General features: G+C 41.1%; 1 protein-coding gene across 2 annotated transcripts in view; it reads right to left on the reverse strand.

Moving 5' to 3' along the window:
* Positions 1 to 27,961, reverse strand: part of fhit (fragile histidine triad diadenosine triphosphatase) — a 160,853-nt gene that overhangs the window by 73,712 nt on the left and 59,180 nt on the right. For both annotated transcript variants that reach the window (XM_085455568.1, XM_085455567.1), the window contains one exon: positions 19,076 to 19,200. In XM_085455568.1, the coding sequence (XP_085311694.1) occupies positions 19,076 to 19,181 (106 nt within the window). In that variant the 5' untranslated portion in view covers positions 19,182 to 19,200. The remainder of the gene's footprint in view (positions 1 to 19,075; positions 19,201 to 27,961) is intronic.

Genomic DNA, 27,961 nt, shown 5'->3' on the forward strand with positions numbered 1-27,961 from the left:
TGCACATGTAGTACATAACAGTAACCTACAGCACACCAGAAAATAGATTCGGACTACCTTTTAGGCTCAGGTGCAGTGACACGGCTTTAACAAGAAGAAAAGTCAGTCATTCACCACCATCTTTCTCTTCTTCCTGCGCACTAAAACCACCAAAGTCCTCTTCTCCAGTGTCGGAAACGAACAGGCTCAGGATGGCTTCGTCATCCACTCTCCGCTTCTCTCCTTCGTTGTCACTTTCAAAACCAAAGAAATCCTCGTTGTCAGAGTCGAACACCCTCAGAAGGGCCGTGGCGGTGTCCTCCTCTCCATCATGCAGCAGTCCAGCCCTTCGAAATCCGTTGGTGATCGTGGATGTTTTCGCACTTTTCCACGCTGTCAGAATCCACCGGTGGAGTTGGGCATAACTTGCTTTTCGCAAGTTTATCGCCGCTCGTCATCCACGACTCCCGCTGAATGCGTAGCGCTACTTTGAAGTTTGTTTTTCGCGCTACTTCGTACGGCACTATGTTGCCTGGCGGACGGACATGTGACTAACATACCACTCTTGAACCCCGATCCTTCCGCCAGGCAACGTAGTGCCGTACAACAGCGGAACAAACAAAACAAATCGTCTTACGATATTACAAAAATCATGGAAAATCCATAGAAAAGCCGCACCTGACTAAAAGCCGCAGGGTTCAAAGCTTGTGCAAAAAGTAGCGGCTTATAGCCCGACAATTACGGTACTTCGAATATATAGTGGAAGGAACAGACTTTATTTCGTTTGACAGACTAGTTACACAAAATGGGATCAACAAGAAGCGATTTTTGGAATATCAACAAATTAAATCCATTTTTAATCTAAACCCCCCCAAATTATTGTCTAGAATATACAGAACACTTTCTAAAATAGATGAATCAATATCCCTTCCTATTGCAAAATGGGAAGCAGATTTATCGATCAGCTTAGACCAAAACCTTTGGTCTCAGATATGCTTAAAAACCTTTCAATGGATCAGAAATCCCAGTTTGCAATTAATAAAATACAAAATATTACACAGAGTGCACTATAGTGGTCATAGGATGTTCAAGATGGGCTATACGCCTTCCAACAACTGCTCACAGTGCACAGCAAATACACCGGACAATTACATCCACGCTCTTTGGTTCTGTCCACCAGTTCAGAAGTTTTGGCGCGAGATATGTGAAGACTTATCAAAGTGTCTGAAATGCAAGATTCCAGCCTTTAGTGTGCATGCTGGGCAACTTGGATGAGGTCACTGCAGAAATAAACACAGCCCACGTTGTTTTTACGGCCCTATGCATCGCCAAGAAAATGGTCCTCATTAACTGGAAAAATAAAAATAATCTTAATTCTAACCAATATAAAAACCATCTAATAGATCACATTAGTCTTGATACAGCCTCTGCCATCACATTTGATCAATCCCTTTGGGCTCCTTTGATCGGCTTCAGGAGGGGCCGCTTGCCCCTCCCTTTCTTCCCTCCCCATCCTCACCTGCCTCCCTATTCCCGCTCTACTACACCCACCCACACACGCAGGGCTTGGGGTGCAGGTATGTCACCAAGGTGCAGGGGAGGCACTCCCGCTCTGTCCCCTTCTGGCCACCTGTGCCTCAATTTTATTCTGCAACCTAGATGACCACATCACTCACACTCTCATAACACATACATATAGGGCCTTGGGGGTGGGCACGTTTTACAGCATCCAGAGGATGGTCGGTGTATTCCAACCCACCTCTGGCGCTGGGGTGCCAGTTTATATATTATATTTATAGTTTCAGTTCTTTAGTGAACCTGTACTTGGCCTCTCTGTAGCAGTCCCTGTCTCCGCTTCTGAACGCCTTTCTCTTTTCCAGCCACAGCTTTTTGAGTTTAGGAGTAAACCAGGGTTTGTCATTGTCCCACTTCAGGTCCTGAGTGATGGTGGGACTCATTCCGCTTCCTGGGTACCACCATCACTCAGGACCTGAAGTGGGAGCCCACCATCACCTCCGTCATCAAGAAAGCCCAGCAGATGATGTACTTCCTGAGGCAGCTGAAGAAATTCAACCTGCCAACACGGACGATGATGCAATTCTACACCGCAATCATCGAGTCCATCCTCACCTCCTCCATCACCGTGTGGTACGCTGGAGCCACTATCAGGGACAAACAGAGACTGCAGCGTGTTGTGCGCTCTGCTGAGAAGGTGATTGGCTGCAGACTCCCATCTCTGCAGGACCTGTACACCTCCAGGACATTGCGGCGTGCAGCTCGGATCTCAGCTGACCCTTCTCACCCTGGACACAGTCTGTTTGACCTGCTCCCCTCAGGCAGGAGGCTCCGGTCCATTCGCACCAGAACCTCTCGCCATAAGAACAGTTTCTTCCCCTCTGCTGTTGGACACATGAACAATAACCATATGACTGTACCCACCACTAACACATGACCCTACGCTGTGTTCACTGCATCATTCCATGTTTTGGCACTGATCACCACCTGCACTCATGTATATCTCATGTATATATCTTTCTACGTAGCACTTTTAATTCTTATTCTTACTTTTATTTTTTCATGTCTATTTAAGCGCAATTTATGACAGTATGTTTGCACTGAAGCACGGCAGCAATTTCCCAATGTTGTAAACCTGCTCAACATTTGGCAATAAAACCCTTTCTGATTCTGATTCTGAGTTAGGTTGTTACACATATGAGAGTGGCTCTGTCTGGTGAGAGGTCATGAGTCGGCGAGGTGAGACAGAGTGCATTTGAGGTCAGACACACACCCACACATCGTAGGTAGATTCATTTCTAGGTAAGAGATCAGACATATTTCGCAAGCTTGCAACTGCATTTTGTGCCTGCATAAGTGATAGTTTGTTGCAGAGCATGCATCTGATGTTCCAGAGATAAGCAAGAGCAAGATGAGCTACCGGATGCGCCTGGCTTGGAGACGAAGAGAATGTTCTTTTCAAATGTGTCAAAAATTGTCAACAGAACATTTGTGGTTTTAACTTATGTATGTGATGTATTTGCTTGACGCATGTGGGGGCGTAAGAATACCCTGAGGTTATAAAAACAACTGCTTGTGTAATTTTGGGCAGAGATCGACGCTGATTGCGTAACGGTGTTCATCTCCCCACACGTGTGTTCATTAAAATCATCGTTTGACCAAACTCTCCTGGACCATCGTTGTTTTGTTCTCATCCTCAATATTCTGGACACGCGACACCTCCGATTTATGTAACCGGGTGTCATTTCTGCTGATGTAATTATTCTCATTGGTGAATTATAATTCTGCTGAATTTACATTTAACCTTAGGCAGCAGCTTTAAATTTCCCTCAATGTGGCCTGCTCTGGCCCCTGGAAGACAATCAACTATGGTTGCTGGTGTCTCTAGTTTCATATGTCTCAGAACATCATCCTATCCACCACTGTTTCTACTTTTCCCAAAAACAAGCAAAATTTGTGGCAGCTGTATTTTTCACACTCTCTTTCAACTGTTTACGTTCATATAAAAAGTATATCTGTGGCGGGGCGTGGCCTGCGGTGCCGTGCAGAGGAGGCGGACGCACCTGTACAGCATCCGCAATCACGCCCCGCCAAATTAAATATTGTACTGGGTCCTGTGGTTGGGTTGTTGTTGTGATAGTGTTGAGCGGGCAGCGGGAGAGCTGCAGCTCTGTGAGTATTGTGGACAGCAACCGTCAAAGCTTTAATAAAAAGCATCAAAATGCCACTGGGTCTGCCGTGTATGTTTACAATATCATTGTGTAGCATTTTTACCACATAAATGGTAGAGTTAGGATATGTCATATGCTGACTTGAAAACCAAAAGTGGTTTTGCCAAATCTAACAATCATTCTCCATGATCAATCATGCTCACCTTAATTTGTGTATCAGAGCTAGCCACAACAGTTTTGTTGGGAATGATTTCACTGCCTGCATATAGATTATGCATTATCATGTGTGCTACCCCAGACACCAGCTGTAACAGGAAGAAAAACAAAGGCAGTTTTCAGTCATTTGAGTTTGCTGGGAGGGTTTGAATCTATGAAGGCTGGAGGGGTTGAAATGTCCAACTCGTGCTCATATAATAATCTAATCACACTCACACACACCTTTACACACAAATACTGAAAGCTTATTGGCTATTCAATAAAGAACTTTGAAATTACTTAAAAACAATAGCATTAGCATTCGATAGAGTTGCACCTGCATAAATTACACTGATTACCCCTTCAAAATAGAAGTGGTAGTAACACATAAGATGTTAATATGATATGCAATTTCAAATCTCATCTCTCAGCTCCTCTGTCAGTGACACAGTCTATCACCTTGAAATGCTGAGCTGAAAGACAAAACCATTAAGTTCTGTAACTTTTTTTTTGGCATATATTTTCCTGATTGCAATTTTAAATTACAAGTTATAAGACTGAGTGCAGTGTTATTTTATTATCCCTGCATATTTATCTACTAATTATGGACCATTTCAGTAGCTCCAGAGTACGTTGTGCCTTAATCTTTGTTGGTGCGATTCACTAAGTAGAGCCCCCTTAAAACTCCCAATGAAAATGCAACATGGTTGTTCTGCTTTGCTGATTGTATTCCACCCTTGTGTTAACCCCAGGGGTGAATATAATTATATAATCCATCCTACAGGGTGGATAAGATCTAATTTGCTCTCACATCCAACTCTTTACATATGGAGGTTCATAAACCTCCCGGTATCATAACATTTAAACACATTTAAGCTTAACAAGATTTGATGGGTTATAGGTTTACTGATATACAGGGTGGGCCATTTATATGGATACACCGTAATAACATGGGAATGGTTGGTGATATTAAAGTCCTGTTTGTGGCACATTAGTATATGTGAGGGGGCAAACTCCTCAAGATGGGTGGTGACCACAGTGGCCATTTAGAAGTCGGCCATCTTGGATACAACTTTTGTTTTTTCAAAAGGAAGAGGGTCATGTGACACATCAGACTTATTGGTAATGTCACAAGAAAAACAATGGTGTGCTTGGTTTCAACGTAAATTTATTCTTTCATGAGTTATTTACAAGTTTCTCTTTGTTCACAGCCATTGACGAAGAGGTTATCACGTGAGGAGTGGATCGAAATTGTGTTGATATCTGGTGAACGCAGTAACCGGGTCATTGGCTGAATTTCCCAGCCACTTAATGAAGATGCTAAAGAGACAACTCACTCACTGTCTTGTTGATAAGAAGCCACAGAGCACAGCCGTTTGCCTCCAACAACACTGGACAGGGAGTACACCAACAGTGTAAGTAAACTCTGTTCACTGGCAGGTCAGTATACTTATTTATTAACTAGATTAAACGAATACTGATACTGTCATATACCATTCCAATACTTTGATTTGGAGAAAATGTAGGCCTCATTACTGCTCCTATTCTTTGGTTTAAGAAAGTCTTTTATCAATTTATTTTTCTTTTCTGAGCATGTGCAGGGATTTTTTGGGAAAGATAAAAATTAATAAATAATAATAAAAAAAATCAATCAAGAACATAGGAGCTTACACATGAGATTAACCCCTACAGAGTAATAAATATAGCATTACTTTTCAAAAGGTAAAGTCAAATAAAAAAATAGGAACATTAGGAACAGCATTCAAACAAATAATCACTTGTTTTGAGGAACAGCACTGTCATCCAGTCGCAAGTGTTTGCACTTTGTAAAAGTGATAACTTTCCTGCTACTTGAATAAAGTAGACCAGGGGACGGCACCCCTGGGCACACGTGCAACGCGAAGGGTTAACTGATGGCACGACCATAGCTGGACTGGCCATTGGGCCTGATGGTGATTTTTTTGTTTTTATGGGCCGATGATTTTGTATATTTTTTTGTAACGGTATGAACAATGAGAGGTGGTGGATTGGCCAGATGACTCAGTTATTTGGTGGTGACCATGGCGAAGCTTCCACAGAGGCTGGCAGGTGGATGAGGGAAAGGGGAGGAAGGAGGAGGAGAGACCCGAGGCGGCCGCCGGTCCGAGTGTCAGGTGAACTGAACTTCAGGTAAGAAGTTATGACCTGCAGTCTATCTGGGTCAGATATAAACCAAGTTTAGGTGGAGTTTATTTTCCCTGTGCTGACTTTTTAGTTACAATAACTCATACCATGTACTAGCTAACATGACGGAGTTTCTATACTGCTGGGTGGGTGCTATGATGTTACTGATCGTGAACTTTATTTTATTCTCTGTCAGTGCGCCCCAGGGTGGCTGTGGCTACATTGTAGCTTGCCATCACCAGTGTGTGAATGTGTGTGTGAATGGGTGGATGACAGGTTGTGTAAAGCGCTTTGGGGTCCTTAGGGACTAGAAAAGCGCTATACAAATACAGGCCATTTACCATTTACCATTTATTCATAAGGTTAGTTAGTAGAGTTGCCAACCGTCCCGTAAAAAACGGAATAATCTCGTATTCAGAGAAAATATTACGCGTTTTGTGTTGAGCTGAGAAGGAACACAGTTTGTCCTTCAGCTAGAATGGAAAAAGACACAAAGCTGGAGTTATTTTGCAGCTTTCCTCTTGATAGAAAGAGAGAGCATATTTCTCCTGTTTTGGCTTCCTGTTAAATCCAGAATTCAAAATCCTGCTGCTCACATACAAGGCCTTAAATAATCAGGCCCCATCTTATCTTAATGACCTTGTAGTACCATATCACCCTATTAGAGCACTTGGCTCTCGCTCTGCAGGCCTACTTGTTGTTCCTAGAGTATTTAAAAGTAGAATGGGAGGCAGAGCCTTCAGTTTTCAGGCCCCTCTTCTGTGGAACCAGCTTCCAGTTTGGATTCAGGAGACGGTGACCCTGAATCCTCCCTTAGTTATGCTGCAATAGACATAGGCTGCCGGGGGATTCCCATGATGCATTGAGTTTTTCCTTTCCAGTCACCTTTCTCACTCACTATGTATTAACAGACCTCTCTGCATTGAATCATATCTGTTATTAACCTCTGTCTCTCTTCCACAGCATGTCTTTATCCTGTCTTCCTTCTCTCACCCCAACCAATCACAGCAGATGGGCCCGCCCCTCCCTGAGCCTGGTTCTGCCGGAGGTTTCTTCCTGTTAAAAGGGAGTTTTTCCTTCCCACTGTCACCAAAGTGCTTGCTCATAGGGGGTCATATGATTGTTGGGTTTTTCTCTGTATCTATTAGTGTAGGGTCTACCTTTACAATGTAAAGCGCCTTGAGGTGACCGCTGTTGTGGTTTGGCGCTATATAAATAAAATTGAATTGAATTGAACTGAATGTACATTTTAGATAGTGAAGCGATAGTTTTAGCTATAGAGTAGATGATCCAGAACTGCTCATCTGGACAGCAGTAATGACAAACTCCATTTTTAAAGAACCTAACATAAACCCCAGCTGTGTCCTTAAGAGGTTGAATTGTTTATTATCTTATAACCCACCACAGTGTCCTTGAACAGGACTGCTGTACAGATAACTATTATTTTGTGAGTAAATGGAGCCTTTATCAGACAGCTCAGGGCTAGAAATGCAGAAGGGCAAGATGATCACATTTCTGTGTAGACTAACTACTAGCCTGGTGGGCAGAAAAATAAGACAGGTGAGTGAGAGGGCTGAAGCTAAGGAGACAAATGACAAGCTCTCTGTGCACTGGCACTATCAAAAGGAGACAATAACCCCAGGTCTTTTTGCTTGGCTGAATTTCCCAGCCACTTAATGAAGATGCTAAAGAGACAACTCACTCACTGTCTTGTTGATAAGAAGCCACAGAGCACAGCCGTTTGCCTCCAACAACACTGGACAGGGAGTACACCAACAGTGTAAGTAAACTCTGTTCACTGGCAGGTCAGTATACTTATTTATTAACTAGATTAAACGAATACTGATACTGTCATATACCATTCCAATACTTTGATTTGGAAAAAATGTATTACGCGTTTCGTGTTGAGCTGAGAAGGAACACAGTTTGTCCCGGACTTCAGCTACAATGAAAAAGACACAAAGTTGGATTTATTCTGTCTTTGCTGCACAGCTGCCTCTTCTCCTCTCATTCTCTCCCCTGCCTCTCCTGTTTCTACTTCAATCCTGAAACTGATCAATGATCAGCTGATCGTCTTTTCTCTCTTGTTTGTTTATCGCCCACTTTGCGCCAGAAAGAGGAAACCAGCGGATGTCGCGCTAAACAACAGCAGCACGTTTAAGCTTGATCAGCTGTTGTTAGAATTTATTTAATATTAATTTCTAGTATCAGCTGATGTTTGCTGGAGCCACAGCTGTAAAGCTGCTGGTCATGATGTCTGTTTGGATATGTGGTGAGAGGGAAACATGAAGATGAAACCAGGAGATGTCCTTACTGGATCATCAGAGCTGAACAGGTGATGGAGAAACAGGTTTACCTTTTAGGTGACATGGATGAGTTGAAGGGAAGTTATGAACTGTTTCTGAGAGACAAATAACACCAGGATCCTTTTCTAAGCAGCTGACAGCTGGTAACTGTGCAGGGGCGGGCCTAGCAAAGTGTTGCCAGGGGGGCAAGTAGGGCATTAAAAGGGAGAGGGGGGCACAAAGACATACTTTTCTTTCTTATTCTCATTTAAAATGTCTCGCTTTTAATAAATAATTATCTGAATCTTACAACCAAAGTTTTAATCTGATGTCAAACGTATAGAAATCATACATATACCAACAAGACTGTACATCACTGTCACCACAGTGTTTGTTTTTATTCAAAGGCTTTATGGCTTTAATAACTGGGGGGCCGGTCTCTAGTCAAAATGCCCGGGCTGTGTTTTTGTCCCAGTCCAGCCCTGGGCACGACATGCAGTGAATTAATCTGAGAGGGTGCATTAAAAAATAAATGCCGGGCCAGCAGTGCACATCGCAAATTAGCTCGCATAGACACATTAGTTGTGCCGCTTCCTAATGATGGTATCTCAGCTAACAACCCCAACTACCAGATTCAACTTGTAATTGGCTAAAATCACTTAGCCTACCGGTCAGAGGGACGTTGCTAGCTGGCAGTCTTTTAAAGCGATGTTGAAATTTCCACATTCTGACACTTCAAATGCTTCAGGAGCTGTCGGCTCAGCGCAGCATCAGCACCACGGATACATCCGTAGACTCGAGACAGAATTCACAATGTGTTTTCGGGACTTTCAGGTGTTTGGACCAATGTTTTCTTTTCTGATCAAACCAGAAAGGTTTGTCAGCTGGATTTGTCTCGCATTAACTGGCTGGACACAGAGGACATCGAAATGCAGCTGATTGAACTGAAAAGCTCGACTCTGTGGGGTCAAAGTTTGCAGAACTACGAACTCAGCTGGAATCCACAGCTGTGCGTGTTCATGGAGCTGCATGTTCACCTGCTGGACATCACTACCTGACAGGTTTAACCCTTTAAAGCCAGTTGGAGCGGGCACGCTCCGTTTCTCATAACTATTTTTAGATCCCTGTAGAACCTGAACCGTGTAAGCTAGCGCAATAATTTTTTTTGCATATGAAACTGGAGGAGTTCCAAACTCCCTTTTATTTCCAAAATATTGGAAAAGGTAGTTCTAAAACAACTACAGGCCTTTTTAGATGCAAATGCTATTAATGAAAAGTTTCAGTCTGGTTTTAAACCTCGCCACAGCACAGAGACAGCCTTACTTAGAGCCTTACTCTGGATATTCTGTGGTCTTAGTTTTACTTGACTTGTCTGCTGCTTTTGACACGGTTAACCACAACATTCTTCTATCAAGACTGGAACATGTTGTTGGTCTCAAAGGTACGGTTTAACTTGGTTTAAATCCTACCTCTCAGAGAGGTCGTTCTCTGTTGCTATGGGGCAACACTCCTCGGCTTCTGCCCCTATTTATTGTGGTGTGCCTCAAGGGTCCGTGCTCGGTCCTGCTCTCTTCTCTTTGTACATGTTGCCCTTGGGATTCATTTTTAGTAAATACAACATCTCCTTTCACTGTTATGCCGATGATATCCAGATTAATTTACCTTTGAAATCCAATGTGACTGCTTCTTTGCAACCTCTGTTCAACTGTTTGCATGAAGTTAAAATTTGGTTATCACATAATTTTCTTACATTGAACGAGAATAAGACCGAAATCATAGTCTTTGGTAGTCACACTCCGCTAGACCAGTTAGTTGATGCCCTAGGCCCTCTCGCTAGCCATCTTTCGTCCACTGTAAGAAACCTCGGAGTGTTCCTGGATGGCTCTTTTAAACTTCAGAAACACGTCTCCACTGTGGTAAAAAACAGCTTTTACCAGTTGCGTCAGATTTCCAAAGCAAAGCCGTTCCTTCCTTTAAAGGACCTTGAAAAGCTTATCCACACATTTATTACATCCAGACTGGACTACTGTAACTGCCTCTACTCGGGCCTCCAACACTCCTCTCTTTGCCGGCTCCAGTTAATTCAAAATGCAGCTGCGCGTCTTTTAACAGGTACGAGAATTCATGAACACATAACTCCAATTTTAGCCAAATTACATTGGCTCCCTGTTAAATATCGTATAGATTTTAAAATTATTTTGTTCACTTTTAATATTTTGAATAATTTAGCACCCAGTTATCTTTCTGATTTACTCCACTCATACAATCCCAACAGAGCACTTAGATCGTCCAACCACAGGCTCCTAGCACAACCTAGGACTCGAATGAAGTCGAGAGGTGACCGGGCCTTTGCATCTGTGGCACCCAGACTCTGGAATAACCTCCCCGTTCATATTCGCACTGCCGAGTCTATCCAGTCTTTTAAATTACGCCTTAAAACTTATTTTTTTACTTTGGTTTTTGATTCTGTCTAGTTGGCTGTTTTAGCTTGTTGCGTTGTTACCTATTGTTTGTTGTCCTCTTTTATTGTTTGTTTTAACTGTCTCATGTTTTTATTGACTGTGAAGCACTATGGTCAACACTGTTGTTTTAATATGTGCTATATAAATAAATTTTGATTTGATTTGATTTGATTACATCTTATGCCATCAGCTTGTCCTCGGTCACGGTTTCCTTCCACATAAAGCTTTGCAAAAATTGCATAAAAAGCACTTGCAGCAACAAAAACATAATATTCCAGAAACACGCTTTGCCGATCCGATCAGCTGTTCATAACACTTCCCACATTGAAAAAGCTGTCAGCGAACGATCGCATGTCCACCATTTCCTGCCCGGAAGTGACGTCATTTTCGCGGAAAATGTAGTTGTAGGCCTTAAAAGCCTATACTGGTGTTTTTATAAGTCATGTTTGACTTTTCTGAATAGTTTCTGGGATGCTTAGAACTCGAATTGCACTGCTGGAAATAGTTTATTTTGATGCACCTGCTGTTTTCTTTGCAAATTTGCATCATAGGATTGTTTTTTCGTTTTTCCTGCAGTATATAAAAATTGCTGTATCTCTAAATTAAACTATGAAGACACTTAAAATAAATTTCCTGTTGTTGTAAACTATTTTTTGCAATTTTTTTGTATTTAAAATTTTGAGGGATAAACCTCTTAAATTTCTCCAAGTAGAAATTTATGTAAAAAAACAAACAAAAAGATTTTCAATTTTCTTGTAGTTTATTGCACTTTTTTGCAATTAATGTAGTTACTATGGACTTAATGCATACATATATTTAAAATATGGGCTATACTGGTTGTATTGATGTATATAAACTTGAAATGCTCCCAAAAATGGCTCCACAGCATGTAAAAATATAAAGTAAGCTCTGGCGGACTTGGTTCTATGGTAGGTCTTAAAGGGTTAACTGGCTTTAGAACATTGCAGAGGCCTTATTGACAGTGTTTGGCTCTACATGTCTGTGTGAGCAGGTTTTCTCTCACATGAGTCCTCAGGTAGCCTCTGAATGCTGGACACTCGGAGACCTGTGTCTCTGAGTGGGAGACCACAGATCACATTAACATGTGTGTCTCTGTATTAACAAACATGCCATATTGGCCCAGTTTATTTTTCTTATCATTGTTATGAGGAGACCATAAATAGCATTTGGATTTTCTGTTGTACAGTTGTTAAGAAATATACTCTAAAACACTTCTTCAGTAGAGAATCAGAGAAGAGAAACACACAGAACTTCTTGCTAACAAGGGCAGCCTCCAGAACTGAGACTCGCACTGAGAAACTGCCCTGGTCTTTATTTATACTCTTCAGTGAGCGTTTGTTCCTTACATTGGATCGTGTGTGTGTGTGTGTGTGTGTGTGTGTGTGTGTGTGTGTGTGTGTGTGGGGGGGGGGGTCAGAGTGTGGCCCCATATACGACTTCCCTTAACCTGCTGGTCTGGAAAATCCAGCAGTTCATCTATATGTAAAAAAGCACTTAAACTAAACCTGACATAGCTACGTTAATCCTACCGTAAAACAATAAGACAAGGTACGACCTCTCCCAGGATGTGGGGGTGAACGCCAGAACACCTTGAAAGAATGTCACAGACCCCCGAGGATGAGACATTCTTTCAATATGCCACCAAATATATACTTCTAAACATGATTACATGCAGTATTCTACCATATCAAACTTATATCATTAAAATATTATACTGACTACTAAGTACAATTTTCCATTGACAACAGTTCATTTGCTGTTATGGATAAAAAGTTTTTTTTTGTTTCAAAATAGCTGATAAGTATTCGCTGATAGCTGCCAACATCTGCGAACAAATATAATCCTATAAAGTTGTTTTATATAGTGTGTAACTGTTAATATAGAGCGTTATTAAATTTATTGCTAATGCAATCATATGACACATTGACTTTTGAGGAAATTTTCGATGGCACGTGTCTGTGAACGGAAGTCACAGTTTTGTTTCAGTCAAACGAGTTGAAAAGTGTTGAACTCACACTGACAAACTGCAAAAACTAAACTAAGGAGCAAACAGAACAAATGGTCGCAAGCAGTCTTGCTTGCTTTATTTAAAGTAGATTTATATATATAAATACCTCTGTGCCTGGTATAGATATGAAAGTGGTCATATTTTTTCAGTTATATGTGCACTAATATATACATATTGACTATAATGGCAGACTGTATGTAAACAAAACTCAACAACTTTTTTATGCTGTGCAGTGTATAAATGACTGGACATTACAAATGTGATGATCAGCAAGCAGAGACATTGCTTGACTAATTTCTATATATTACTAAACACAATAAATGCATGTACCAACAAGGCCTTTGTGAATGTGTCATAAACAGTGAAAGATTTCAAATTTCAGTATGTGTTATAAAAGTAGAGCGAAAACTTTGACAGAGAAAGCTAGCAGAGCCCTATGTAAAGCTCTTAAAATATGACCTTTTTTTCTGTTGTTAACCATGAATTGCTAGCAGATTATTGCATTGTGCTGTGTTGATCCACATTCCACAAAAAACCACTGTAAACTGGCTAAGCACATAAAGGTTGGACCAATTACCAGCAACAACCACAGGCTTCCAGCTATAAAACAGGACACTCCCTCAGCAGCTACTTTTCACATGTAGTTGTCAAGCGCTGAGATATTACACAAAGCACATTAAAAACTGGGGAAAGAACTTCAACAGTTTCCCATAGGCTAACACAACGCAAGTGGAAGGTCTTGGCTGTAGTGGTGCATATTTTCCCTTCCTCTGCTCTCTGGTAAATGAATTAATTAAACGAAGGAAAACTCTAGGAAAGTTGGTCCGACCAGCATACGTAGCCTTAGCGTTGTTCTCCTTCGCTATAACAACTCAAGTTTGCAAGCACTAAACAATCCCATAGTGCCACCTACTGACATTCTTTGGGGGCAGCAGTTAATTTTCATGAGGCAAATTTTAGGTGGGTTACATAAATAATTTTAATTAATTAATTTATATCTAATATATACATGTAGCTCAAATGACTGACATTTTACTCTACCCTGTAAAACTTTGTGACATGTGTATGTATCTTTGCAGATAGTGTAACTAGACTGCTGACAAGATCAGACAAGCCTCAGGACAGATAATTAGTCGCTGCACTGTGCTTCACAGCTCACCAAGGCCGCCTGCATAATTTATTTTATTTTTTTCCAACACATTTTAAACCAAATCTTTGGATCCACTTCACACTTTTGAAATAAATAGCAAACAATAAATACATAAATCATTCAATTAAGTCAGTCAGAAAGAAAAGAAGCTGTATTAGCTGTGTCAGTACACACACACACACAAATAAAACACTGCATAAGTTTTTCAAATGCTGTCAAATTATCTTGACATTTCCTGCAGCTTCTGTACGACATTGGTGGCTTTTGAAGCTGTTTTCATACAATCAGTATAAGAGGCCATTGCTTCCCTGTCGGGTGGAGTCAGAGGCAGTTCTAGCTGAACAGACTAAACGGCCGGGATCATATGGTATTCTGAATTTTTTCTAATTCAAAGCCAGCATGGGTGATGATTGGGCTCAAAGTGTACAGTCATGGTAAAAAAACAAAACCAGTATGCTCTTATTCACATCTCAGGTTTCAAATATCATTCTGAAAACTGTCTCGTCATTACCAGGTCTTACAAAAAAAAATCAGCAACAAATCCATGAAACATCCTACCTCGTCATTATCAGCTTAACTAAAGCTAAACTGAAACACAAAAGCAATGTGTGGAAAAACTACAAGGCCGATCCAATACAGCAAATCTGGATAATAAGTCCATTCTCTGATCCTGTGAGTATTACCCTGTAGGCAGTGCAGAGCTTGGACAGAGCTGAGATGTGACTCTATATTCTGGACATCTAGAATATGCCTACTCTGATAAAAACCAGCAGCCCTGAGTAGCGTTGCAGGCCTGGCATCTTACCAGCCACACCCACTGCGGCAGCTCCCGTCTTGATCGGTGCATCTAATTAAAAATTACACAATAATCAAATCACTTGAATTGCACTTGTCTAACTCTATTTTGTTCTGCTATTTAACAGGGGGGACATGGAAAAGAGAAGGGTCAAGTCCTATAGGCATGACCCAAAGAGGACTATCAGTGATTATCAGTGGTCATTGTCACTGTGGGCCACTCTTTTTATGATATTGCCGCAGCGCACAGCTTTGTTTATGCACAGCTTTCTTCAGGTCACAGAGTTTCAATGAGATTGAGGTCTGGACTTGAGTGTAACATTCACATGCGCTATTTATGTAACGCATTTGTGTATATGCACTATTAGTGAACGAGGGCCATTGATTTAAAGGTCTTGTGTTTTTTTAGATGTAGCTCTAAGCTAAGCCTGTCATTTGGAAAAGCCTTCCAAATAAGCCGCTTCAGTCTTTTACTAATTAAATTTGTGGTATGAATGTGTAACATGCTTAATGAGGCCCTGGAATTAAAATGTACCTATTTGAATTTTTGCACTTTCTCTGAGACAAAATCTGAAATCAAGCGCAATTTCTTGATTCTTTTTAAGTTATTTTTTTATACTGAATAATGGCATTGAGTCATATGTATCTTATGTCATGCTGTATTGTTCATCTGATTTACCTATTTTTCCAACTTGCCATATTAACATTATTACGTAGTGGTACACGAAACTGACGGAGGGTGTACTTTCTTTTTACACCGTTCTTGTGTACCTCTCTATCACTCTATTTGTGGAAGGAGAGGAGAGTGATGGAGGAGAAACCCGTGCTACGTCACCTCACAGATGACCAAAATGAAAATGCTGTGTGTGCTCACACATAGTTTGCAAGAACACCACCAAACTTGAATCCCAGCCTCTCTAGGATATCAACCCCTGCTGCTTCGTGGACATGAGATGACCCCGCAGTTCCCACCGTCTACCACCGCCACCTGCAATGCTACCACCGAGCCTGGACACGAACACGTAAGGTAGCGCCGCTACAATTAGACACATGAACCAGGGGCTTCATAGTCCTAAGACTATGCTTTCTCCTCACCATCTACTAGCCATCCTGTTTTCACGACTCCTCAGGACAATCTGGCACGGAGTGCTAACAGTGACCTTGGGTCTTTGATTCCAACATTTTGCATTTCTGTTCAGGACTTTCTTTGAAAGTAGGAAATCATTTATGTTTTTCTGAATTAATTATCTTTAGTTCTTTGTTCCTTTTGGTGTTAGTTCCCATTTGTGTCCACTCTGTCCTACTCTCACCTCCGTGTCCTGTCATGAGTCTCTCCACGTTTTTTTTACCTTCAGTCTCTCTACTCAAGTCCCCGTTGTCATGTCTCTGTGTCGTCTGTCAATGTGGCGTTCTGTGTTCTCTGTCTTGTCAAGTTCCTGTCTTTAGTTCTTGTCTCTGTGTTTATCTCTTCCTGTTACTGTGTCCATTTCTCTGTGTTTTGTCCTTTGGTCCATTAATATTTCTTTGTCAGTCTACTGTGACTCATCTTCCACCAGTGAAATTACAACCTTTACATGCTGGTTTCCTGTATTGTTAAATAATGAATTAAGTTTGTGTGGAACCATCCATAGATAGCTATATATTATGAAATTATCAAATCTATATGTCATAATATTCTGAGTAACATTTATATTTAAAAATTGAATTAATATCGCATTATTCAAACTAAAATCGATTCGAATCAGGAAATCGATACATACAAACCATACACGACAGCAGCTCTCACTGCCATCTTGTAAACCTTTCCTTTCTCTCTTGCTGCTATCCTTCTGTCACAGATCACCCCTAAGACCCGTCTCCATGTTTCTTCTCCTCTCTTGTGCTCTTGTGTCTGTGGCTTTGGTAGGTCAACCCTGGGTAGGTAACTCATCTACCTTCTCTATCTCTACTCCTTGTGTCTTTGCTGTTTCTTTCATGCTAAGACAGAAATTAAATAGCATACTTTCGGCATTGATGAGTGACTATGTTCAGTTTTACAATACTAGTGTACAAACCCTTACACACAGTTTTATATTATCAGATTCTGCAGACCAACACCACCATGTTTGTCTCATAAGGACAGGAAAGAAGAGAATACGCATGTTTATTTTTTACAGGTTTCTATACTGAATCGAAATAGGTTTCATATCCATTCATTTATAAATATTTGGTGAAAGCACTCAGAAGTGCATCTGCTACTGACAGCTAATGAACAGGAAGTCAGCAATTAAAGATAGAATGCTAACACGCTAATTCAAAGCATCAACTGAAAGTTGGAGATGCCCAGAGGCTTCATGTACGATAGCCATTTCCACCTGATGTACTTTCAAGTACCTTCTGCTCATCACCTTGCACACTGAACAGCTACTGACAACTCAGGCAAAATGTAAAAATTCATTTATGATCCAGTTTTAAGTGAACAAATACAAAATATTGTTTTTATTCCAGAATTTCTACTTTCAGAATTTCAGATTAGTGAGGCTAGTCTGAAAGTGGCCAAATTCTTCATTGAGATAAATTAGAAAATGTAAAATGCAACGATTTACAGGATTGGTACTCAGTAGTAACTGTCATGGAACCATGCTTTTTAACTGCCCCGACCCAAGGGCAGGCACTGATGACAGCGTAGCATTGAGGGAGTTTATTTATAGTGCAGGAGCATGGTGGGGACTTAAACTAACAAAACCCAAACTGGTAGAAACTAACAAAAGAACATAAGGAAAGTAGAAAACATTACAAAAACTGGAATGCCGGGAAGGAGGAGCCTGAGACATAAATACAGAGGATGATACAGAGGATGGCATGCAGACAAACGAGCACAGGGCTTAAATACACAGAGGGATAGCAGGGGAATGAGACACAGGAGGAGAGCACAGCTGGGAGTAATCAAACATGATGAGACCAAGGGGAAGCAAAACTGAAAACATGAACATAGGACAAAGTAAAACAGGAAACATAACACAGAGACGCAGACTTGACAAGGGGAGACAGAGCTAACAAGGAACACAGAGACAGAAACCAAAAGACTAGAAATCACCAAAGAACTAGGGAGCTAGAAATACAGCAGTCCCTCGTGTATCGCGGGAGTTACGTTCTAAAAATAACCCGCGATAGGTGAAATCCACGAAGTAGCCAACTTTATTTTTTTACAATTATTATAGATGTTTTAAGGCTGTAAAACCCGTCACTACAGACTTTATACACTTTTCTCAGACAGGCAGGAACATTTTCAAATTTTTCTCTCTTGTTTAAACTCCATCCATCCATCCGTTCGCTTCCGCTTATCCTTTTCAGGGTCGCGGGGGCGCTGGAGCCTATCCCAGCTGTCATAGGGCGAGAGGCGGGGTACACCCTGGACAGGTCGCCAGTCTGTCGCAGGTTTAAACTCTCAAAGTTCAAACCGTAAAGTTTTTGTAGTCCAGTATTATAGAAACCAAAGGGCCCCACAGTTGCCTTAGTGCAAAACGATTCGTCAACATTGTTGTTTGTTGGGGAGAAAACTTACAAACATACAGTACAGCACTTCAGAATCACACTGCTAGCAATCACAGATTTATGTAAATTTGACAACCTGAACGCACCCTGTACTGTACAAGAGACACGGCATGGAGGAGATTGATTGACAATGCTCCACAGCCAATCAGGACGCAGAACGCTGTAAAAAACAAACAAACAAACAAAAGCATGCAAAATTGCACAAAAAAAATAAATCCACAAAACAGCGAGGCTGCGAAAGGTGAACCACGTTATAGCGAGTTACCTCTGTACTGCAAACCAAAATCAAGAGACCAGCTGTGAAAACGTTTGATGAAATTAGAGATCAATGATAGTACAAAACTCAAAGCACTGGTTCGCAGTCCCAGAAAAGTAACAATCTGTGCTCTGCAGGAATGTTACGACTCTACAGACAGGGACATGCTTAAAGAGACTTGTGTGGATGTTTCAGACATGCATACTGGTGTCATACTCAGAGGTGGGAAGGAGCAAAGTACAAATACTTTGAAAAATACTTTGTTACTGTAATTAAGTAAAATTTTAAAACTTTACATGAGGAGTGCCAGTTGTCTGGATTAAAATCATTTTCATTAATGTTGTGGTGCAAGCCGTAAAGGCACCTTTTTCACAGAAGAAAAAGAAAAAACAGTGTCTTTGTCCATCACTCTAATAAAGCTAACACAACAAAGTGTGTGGACAGCCCCAGGGAAAGAAGGCTCTGAAAGGTGCTAAGAAACAAACCCGCACTGCAGCACACAAAGCTAAACACCTCTAACCTGTAAGTAATGAAAAGATACGTCCGGGCACCACAGGCTTCCTGTTGACCAGTGCGAAGGACAGCTCAGTCTGCAGGAACACAGCCGAGAGCTTGATGAGATGCTGTCCGAAGCGTAGAGTCGCCATGTGTCACTGACTGCCAGGCCTGGAAGAAATGCAGGTGCAGCAGGTTGTCAGTAACATCACACTAAACAAAGCTTCTGTTCACTGGCTGTATTTATGGTCTGTCCCAGGCAGAGCCCTCTTTTTGTGGGCTCTACCAGAGTCTGCTTTGTAACTGAAAGGCAATTTTCCAGCTGTAATTTTCTCACATTTTGTTTGGTTCTATTTTGTGTGTTGATTTGTAGGTATTTGAGTATTTGTTGATTAATGATAAGTGGGATGTACTGTGGCATAAGATTTACCGCTAAGTTTAACTTTGTTTGCTCCAGATGTGGTAGTTGTGTAGTTGTGGTAGTGTACACACAGGGCCAAACCTCGGCTTAGCTATTCTCTGAGTGCACGTTCAGAGCTGAGCTCCATATATTTCTGGTCCTCATTAATACTGCCAGTCTGATAAAACAGAGCTGAACTTAACTGAAGTTAAAGTGGAGAATTGTAGGCAGTGAAAGATACGTCTTTTTATTGTTTATTACAAACAGCCAGAATAGGTTTCATGGTGACTCATGTTCTTTTTTGAACAGAGCACACACACAAAGCCACTTTCTTTTTATGCTGTCTAATATTGTTACATACCAGTGAAAATGTCCATTAATATACTGATATTAACTCGGAGACATGCATAATGTGTTCAATCAATTTCTGAATCCCACAATATGTAATAATGACTTAAATATGCTGGAGCAGCCTGATGTGTACGTTTAAGGTGGCACATGCATTCATTAATGCATGTGTGGTTCAGGATCTGACAGTAAGTATATGTTCTGCAACATGTCAACGGTAACACTTAGAATTCAGTTTATATTCTTTTTTTTTTTTAGTGGAATAATTTATAATAAATCAGCCCTCCTTTGAATAAATAATGCGTTCCTCCTGTGTTGTTGGATTGATCCAAAGATCACTCCAATTTACACATTGATCCACACACTAATCCTGATATAAGAGCATCTGTTGTATTGTTGGGAGGTCAGTGATCCCTCAGCTGCTGTTCACTGATCTGAATTTCCTTTCTGTTTCAGCACAGAAAGACACAAATAATAATATGCATTATTAACCCTTATTACTTTGGTTAGCAAGTTTCATTGGTTTGTTTTCACCCACTTATTTGCTCCTGATACACTGATGACCATTATTTAAATGAACTGGCTGCATTTTTCTATAAGATGTGTATTTCCTTACCAATCCCAATGGTCCACTTCTGAAATTCATACTAGGGGCAGTAATAGCAAGGAATCTATCATATATATATATATATACACACACACACACATATATACACACACACACATATATATATATATATATATATATATATATATATATATATATATATATATATATATATATGTGTGTGTGTGTATATATATCTATATATTAGGGGTGCAACGATATTCGTATCGATATTGAACCGTTCGATACAGTGCTTTCGGTTCGGTACGCATATGTATCGAACAATACAACATTTGTAATTTATTTGATCAACTTTCCTTCTGACGATGCTGTCTGTGTTCAGCGCTCAGTGAATCTGCGTTCGACTACTCCGCCTAGGCTGCACTGTCGAGCGCAGATCCACTGAGCGCTCAACACAGACAGCATAGTCAGAAGGAAGAGCGCAGGGCAAGCTAGCGAGACAGAAGTTAAGCTCTCCTTGCAACATGGACCTCCCCCACTCTCATTCAGATCTGGCGTTTGGAATTATTTTGGTTTTCATGTGACGTATGACCCTGAAGGTAAGCGAGTCATGGACTAAAGTAAAACAGTATGTTGGATGTGCCACGCAATGCTCAATTACATGGGTGGGAACTAGTGTGTTAGCGCAGTTAGCTCGTTAACGTGTTGGCCGTCTAGCCCCATGCACGGGGCGATCGGCGGTAGCTCGTTAACGGAGATTTGCCGTGTTGTGGCGTTAAGGTCATTTCAACGAGATTAACCTGAAAGCACTAGTGGGAACACAACGAATATGACTGCACATTTATGCCGACATCATCCTAGTGCAAAGACAAAAACAACAAGCATGCTACTAACTTTAGCCGAGTCATTTAGACAGCTGTTAGCACGTGATTCTCCTTATGCTGCTGAGAATATAGCCCAGAAGAAGCGGATAGTATAGCTTTTATTTTGGAAAGAGACATTTCGCTGTAATAAACTCTCTTTTCCAAAGATGAGTGATTCCTCAATCAGATACAGGGCTCGCAAAATCGCTAGCCCGACGTCCTGGAGCTAGCGATTTTTTCAGTCGGGCTACCAAAATCTATCTCTGCCCTGCCCGTCGGGCTATTGTAGGAAAAATATATGTCAATGCTTTTGCATTCTTTCAGAAATGTAGCTGGGTAATTATGTCATTGGCATCGGTGAGCCACTGTCAATATGTGACATATTGAAGTCGCGTTTGAATTTGCGCTTGTTTTTTGCTTTCACTTTGCAATCGTGCGAACTGTGTATAGAGAGCGACAGCACTGATCTGTGAGTGATGATAATTTGTGCACCAATTCCTCTGACATCGTCTTATTAATCGTTAGCTTACTATGCAAACATGACAAGTGAAATCTCCCGCAGCTTAAACATGTGAGAGGTTGATCGCGCAGAGAATCGCTGAGCTTATGTGAGTCCGTGTGTAAAAGCAGCAGTATATATATTTTAGTTCTGCTGAGCCAAATAAGACAGGTCAGGGTGAAGAAGTGACAGCCAAAGAAAAGCTTACCACAAAACGGAGAAGTTATGACAAATCAGACTATAAGGCAAAAAGAAAGTGCAGCTTTATGGTTTCATGGACAAAATAATTTCTGTGGCTGCAATATGACGAGCTAAATAACCAGGGCTGCACATAAGTGGTCCGCAGGTGCGCATTCGCTGTCAAAATAAAAAACACGCACAAGGGTTAGGGTTAAATTTAAAAACTGTACTTTTGAGTTAAAATATATATTTATAATTTTAATAAATGACAAATTAAAAAGGCATGAACATTTTTTTTGTATCGAAAAAATATCGAACCGTGACACCAAAGTATCGAACCGAACCGAACCATGAATTTTGTGTATCGTTGCACCCCTAATATATATATATATATATATATATATATATATATATATATATATATATATACACACACACATATATATATATATATATATATATGTGTGTGCGTGTGTATATATATGTGTGTGTATATATATATATATATATATATATGTGTGTGTGCGTGTGTATATATATGTGTGTGTGTATATATATGTGTGTGTATATATATATATATATATATATATATATATACACACACATATATATACACACACACATATATATACACACGCACACACACATATATATATATATATATATATATATGTGTGTGTGCGTGTGTATATATATGTGTGTGTGTATATATATGTGTGTGTATATATATATATATATATATATATATATACACACACATATATATACACACACACATATATATATATATATATATATATGTGTGTGTGTATATATATGTGTGTGTATATATATATATATATATATATATATATATACACACACATATATATATACACATACATATAATAAATCAATGCATTGTAAATAAAGACATGCATGTACTGGTGACACTGTGTGCTGCCGGTCCTTTCTACTACACCCACCTACACTCTTTCATAAAAATCTTAGCAAAGCAGGAGGGGAGCCCTGCTGTCAGTGATGAAGCAACCTGCTAATGCATAATCTGGGTAAGAAAAGAGACTTTCATTTAATTAAAGAACATCTATGACAAGACTTTCACTGTGCAGTCCCCTACATCATACTCGGCACAAATAGGAAAAAAGGTCGTGAAAAGAGAATCTTATTTAGATTAAATTTTCTGATTGGAGATAAGTGAACAATATATCTGTCAGGCACACTTATCACATCTTCAGACCAAAATTACATGTTGACAAAAGGATAAGTAGATCGCTAATGGAGTAAGTGGTAATACAAAGACTAGAATAGAATAGAAATATCCTTTATTGTCCCTCACTGGGGAAATTCAGGTGTTCCGGCAGTAAAGTGACAGGCAGATGGAGCATGCAAAAAAAGTGAAGAATATTAAATTAAAAACAAGAAGTAAGAGACTGTACAGTTATTAAAAATAGCATAATCAGATAATTTTTTCAATGTAATAAATGTGCTGTATATTTGTGCTTAAAACAACAACAACATACTTTTAAAGAAAATGGAAAAACTGTGCAAATGCCAGCAGGGATGTAAACGATTTATTGTGTTTGTTGTGAGCAGTGATGGTTACAAAGTCTAACGGCTGCTGGGAGGAAGGACCTGCGATAACGAATATCTAGTCCTTGTGAAATTCTCTCAACTCATAATGATAGTCAAACCAAGACAGTTAGATGGAAATCATTGCAATGCTCTCTTATTTAGCCAAGAAAGGGTTATGCTGTCTTTACCATCCATGTATATAACCAGTGTTGGGAAGGTTACTTTTAAAATGTATTCCACTACAGATTACAGATTACATGCTCCAAAATGTATTTTGTAACATATTCTGTTATGTTACTCAATGAGAGTAACGTATTCTGAATCTTTGAATTAATATATTATCATGCTGTTTACAACTACATGAATGTGCTATTGCTGTGATTTATTACTATTACTGAAGGTTACTCTCCACACCAACACCAGCTAGATGTTTAAATCTTAATATAATGAGTAACAGTAGGTGGACATTAGGTAAGGCTGCACTTTTTGCAGCGATCTCGTGTAGAAAACTATTCAGCGCGCGTATATAAAACAGGTCCGCGGCTCCGAACCGTAGTAAAGGGACCTCTGGCTGATACGTCGAAAACTAGCTTTACTTTGTTGTCTGGGTCACTTTGCTAGCGAGAGACAGAGAGAGGCGTTGAAAGGCTGCTCCAATGGAGCTTATTGTTTCAGAGGAAAACATGAACACAGCGTACAGTCGAGTTTCTCCCTCCCTCGCTCACAGACACATAACAGGTATGGCAGTCCATTCGCCCTGCAGCACGGACTACACTGCCCACCAGGCTACATTCTTTAGGGTGATGCCTGTAACACTCTGCCTATTGCCTTCATATTAAATCATTTTTTGAATAGCGGGCCCAACACTCTAAAGGAAAAGAAAGACAACGCAGGAAATTTCACACCTTGCTTTCAAAAACACACACTCCTCATTCTGAATCTACACAACCCGGAGAAGAAAACACACCTGAAGACAGTCAGGAGAAATGGGTAAAGAACTTTTCAGACAGGATTCTCACTGAACCTGAAAAGAGAGTATTAGCCAAAGGACTCAATTTTGCCATTTCCCCGCAACAGTTGCCCATAGTGGACCTCATCACAGCCACAGAATCTGCCATACGGATTAATAAATTATCACAGACAGAAGCAGAGCAAATCAGGATGAAAGTCTCAGCCACACTCTCCAGTGCCAAAGTCCCTCCATCCAACCTCACAATACAGGAAAAGAAGGCCGTCGCTTCCCTGAGCAAAGACCACAACATCACTGTTTTACCAGCTGATAAGGGAAGATGCACCGTGGTCCTAAACACTACAGATTACCACACAAAGATCACTACTCTCCTCAGTGACAACAATACCTACGAAGCCTTAAAGCGAGACCCCACAAGCAGCTACAAAAAGAAAGTTATAGCTTGCCTTCAAGACTTTGAAAAGGACAAAATCATTGCCCGCCTCACATATCACCGCCTTTACCCAGGGGATGCCATACCCTGCATCTATGGACTTCCTAAAATCCACAAGGAAGCTGTCCCACTCAGACCCATAGTCAGTAGCATAAACTCAGCCACTTATAACATTGCTAAACACCTTGCTACCATCCTTGCTCCTCTCATGGGGAACACCCCACACCACATCAAGAACTCCACCGACTTCACCGACAAGGTCCAGAAACTTACCCTGGATCCAGATGAAACCATGGTGTCCTTTGATGTAGTCTCTCTCTTCACTTGCAAACCCACCACGGAGGCCGTGGAGACTGTCAGAAAACGACTACAAGAAGACAGCTCCTTGGAGGACAGGACAAACTTCACACCCGATCAGATCTGCACACTGTTAGACCTCTGCTTCACCACTACATATTTCAAATACAACGAAGGCTTTTACAGACAAAAACATGGCTGTGCCATGGGCTCCCCCGTGTCACCTATTGTAGCAACCTTTACATGGAGGAAGTGGAAAGGAAGGCTCTTGGCTCTTTTAAAGTAAGAGTACCCAGCCACTGGTACAGATATGTGGACGACACCTGGGTCAAAATCAAGACACAAGAAGTGGAATCCTTCACTGCGCACATTAACGCTGTGGATAAAAACATCAAGTTCACCAGGGAAGACAAGACTCAGCAGTCCATCTGCATCTTAAGTATAAAGGTCACTCTTTCGAGGATGCCAATGTTCACATTTTGGACAGAGAGGACAGATGGTTTGAAAGAGGAGTGAAAGAAGCATCTATGTCCACTGTGAGCAACCATCTTTGAACAGAGGCGGGGTTTACGACACCAACTGTCTGCCATCTATAATCCAGTTTTGAGATCCCTTCCCAGACGCCTTAACGCCCACTCACATCCTGGGCCATCTGACCTCAGGAATTCGCATGATAAGGTGGGGCCAGGTTTCACAATGAACTCACCCGAAACTCTGGCTGATTGGGACCCACGCCCAGTTTCACACCTTGGCTCAGGCGATTAGAGGATCATCAGGGGGTCCTTTTGTCCCTCTGTGGGGGGAAACTCCCACTAGGTTTATATCTGGGACTCTCCACCATTTGACCTTAGAACTGAAGAAGCTTCTCGGATGAGAGGTGAAGCATCTTCAAGCAACTTAAAGAAGTCCAGATGCTTTTCTTTGCAAGCTCCTTTGACCATTTTTTGAATAATAATTTTTTAAAAATATTTTGTCTGGTCATTATGCGGCCGCAAGTAGAGGTAACATGGGCCGTGAGACTGAGACACAGACATTAGAGCAGGGGTGTCAAACGTACGGTCAGCGGGCCAGATCAGGCCCGCAAGCAGGTTTAATCCGGCCCGTGAGATGATTTTGTAAAGTATAAAAATGAGCAGCAATTTTTCAATAAAGAAACTGCTGTTCAAATTGTGTCCATTGGATGGCGCAATAGCAATTGTGAGCTACTTTGTTTTGCCTGTGAAATTTAAACCTGATGTGCTTTGGCACCCTCATTGCCCCAATATGTCTCTGTCAAAAAAGAGAAAAGTGGATGCAGAGTGCAGAGTGTTCCAAGAAAAATGGTCATCCTCCTATTTATTCACGGAAGTGGTTCTTGTACTTGTTTGGGGAACAGCATTTCATTATTTTTATCTACATTGCTGCCTGCGAAGTGACACCCTGATGTAGTTCTGTGATCTGTGAAACAGTTCTGTGAATCACTGAGGCACTGTGTGCTTGTGTGTTCTTTGTCCTCAGAATTTTCAAATAACTTGAGATGTTTTATGATTAATAGCTATGTTGTGCCTGTACTATTTTGAACATACCGTCCACAGGCTCTAGCTTTATTTTTATGTTGATTGTATTAAAACAAAGAAAACAATCTGAAGTTGTTGTTTTTAAGTTATATATACAATGGTCAAAGGAGCTTGCAAAGAAAAGCGTCTGGACTTCTTTAAGTTGCTTGAAGACGTTTCACCTCTCATCCGAGAAGCTTCTTCAGTTCTAAGGTCAAATGGTGGAGAGTCCCAGATATAAACCTAGTGGGAGTTTCCCCCCACAGAGGGACAAAAGGACCCCCTGATGATCCTCTAATTGCCTGAGCCAAGGTGGGAAACTGGGTGTGGGTCCCAATCAGCCAGAGTTTCGGGTGAGTTCATTGTGAAACCTGGCCCCACCTTATCATTCCTGAGGTCAGATGGCCCAGGATGTGAGTGGGCGTTAAGGCGTCTGGGAAGGGATCTCAAAACTGGATTATAGATGGCGGAGAGTTGGTGTCGTAAACCCCCGCCTCTGTTCAAAGATGGTCGCTCACAGTGGACATAGATGGCTTCTTTCACTCCTCTTTCAAACCATCTGTCCTCTCTGTCCAAAATGTGAACATTGGCATCCTCGAAAGAGTGACCTTTGACCTTTAGATGCAGATGGACTGCTGAGTCTTGTCCTGTGGAGGTGGCTCTTCTGTGTTGTGCCATGCGCTTGTGAAGTGGCTGTTTGGTCTCTCCAATGTAGAGGTCTGGGCATTCCTCGCTGCACTGTACAGCATACACCACATTGTTAAGTCTGTGTTTTGGGGTTTTGTCTTTTGGGTGAACCAGTTTTTGTCTGAGCGTGTTGCTGGGTCTGAAGTACACTGGGATGTCATGCTTGGAGAAAACTCTCCTGAGTTTTTCTGATACACCGGCTACATAGGGGATGACAATGTTGTTGCGCCTGTCCTTCTTATCCTCCCTCGCTGGTGTCTGGTCTTCTTTTCTCTGCCTCTTTGCTGACTTTAAGAACGCCCATTTAGGATAGCCGCACGTTTTGAGTGCTTCCTTTACATGTGTGTGTTCCTTCTTTTTTCCTTCAGGCCTTCGAGGATGCCAATGTTCACATTTTGGACAGAGAGGACAGATGGTTTGAAAGAGGAGTGAAAGAAGCCATCTATGTCCACTGTGAGCGACCATCTTTGAACAGAGGCGGGGTTTACGACACCAACTGTCTGCCATCTATAATCCAGTTTTGAGATCCCTTCCCAGACGCCTTAACGCCCACTCACATCCTGGGCCATCTGACCTCAGG

Source organism: Copadichromis virginalis, linkage group LG5 (assembly GCF_057382275.1).
Source record: "Copadichromis virginalis isolate Kocher_CV1m ecotype Utaka linkage group LG5, C_Virginalis_male_GT1.1, whole genome shotgun sequence".
Taxonomy (NCBI): Eukaryota; Metazoa; Chordata; class Actinopteri; order Cichliformes; family Cichlidae; genus Copadichromis; species Copadichromis virginalis.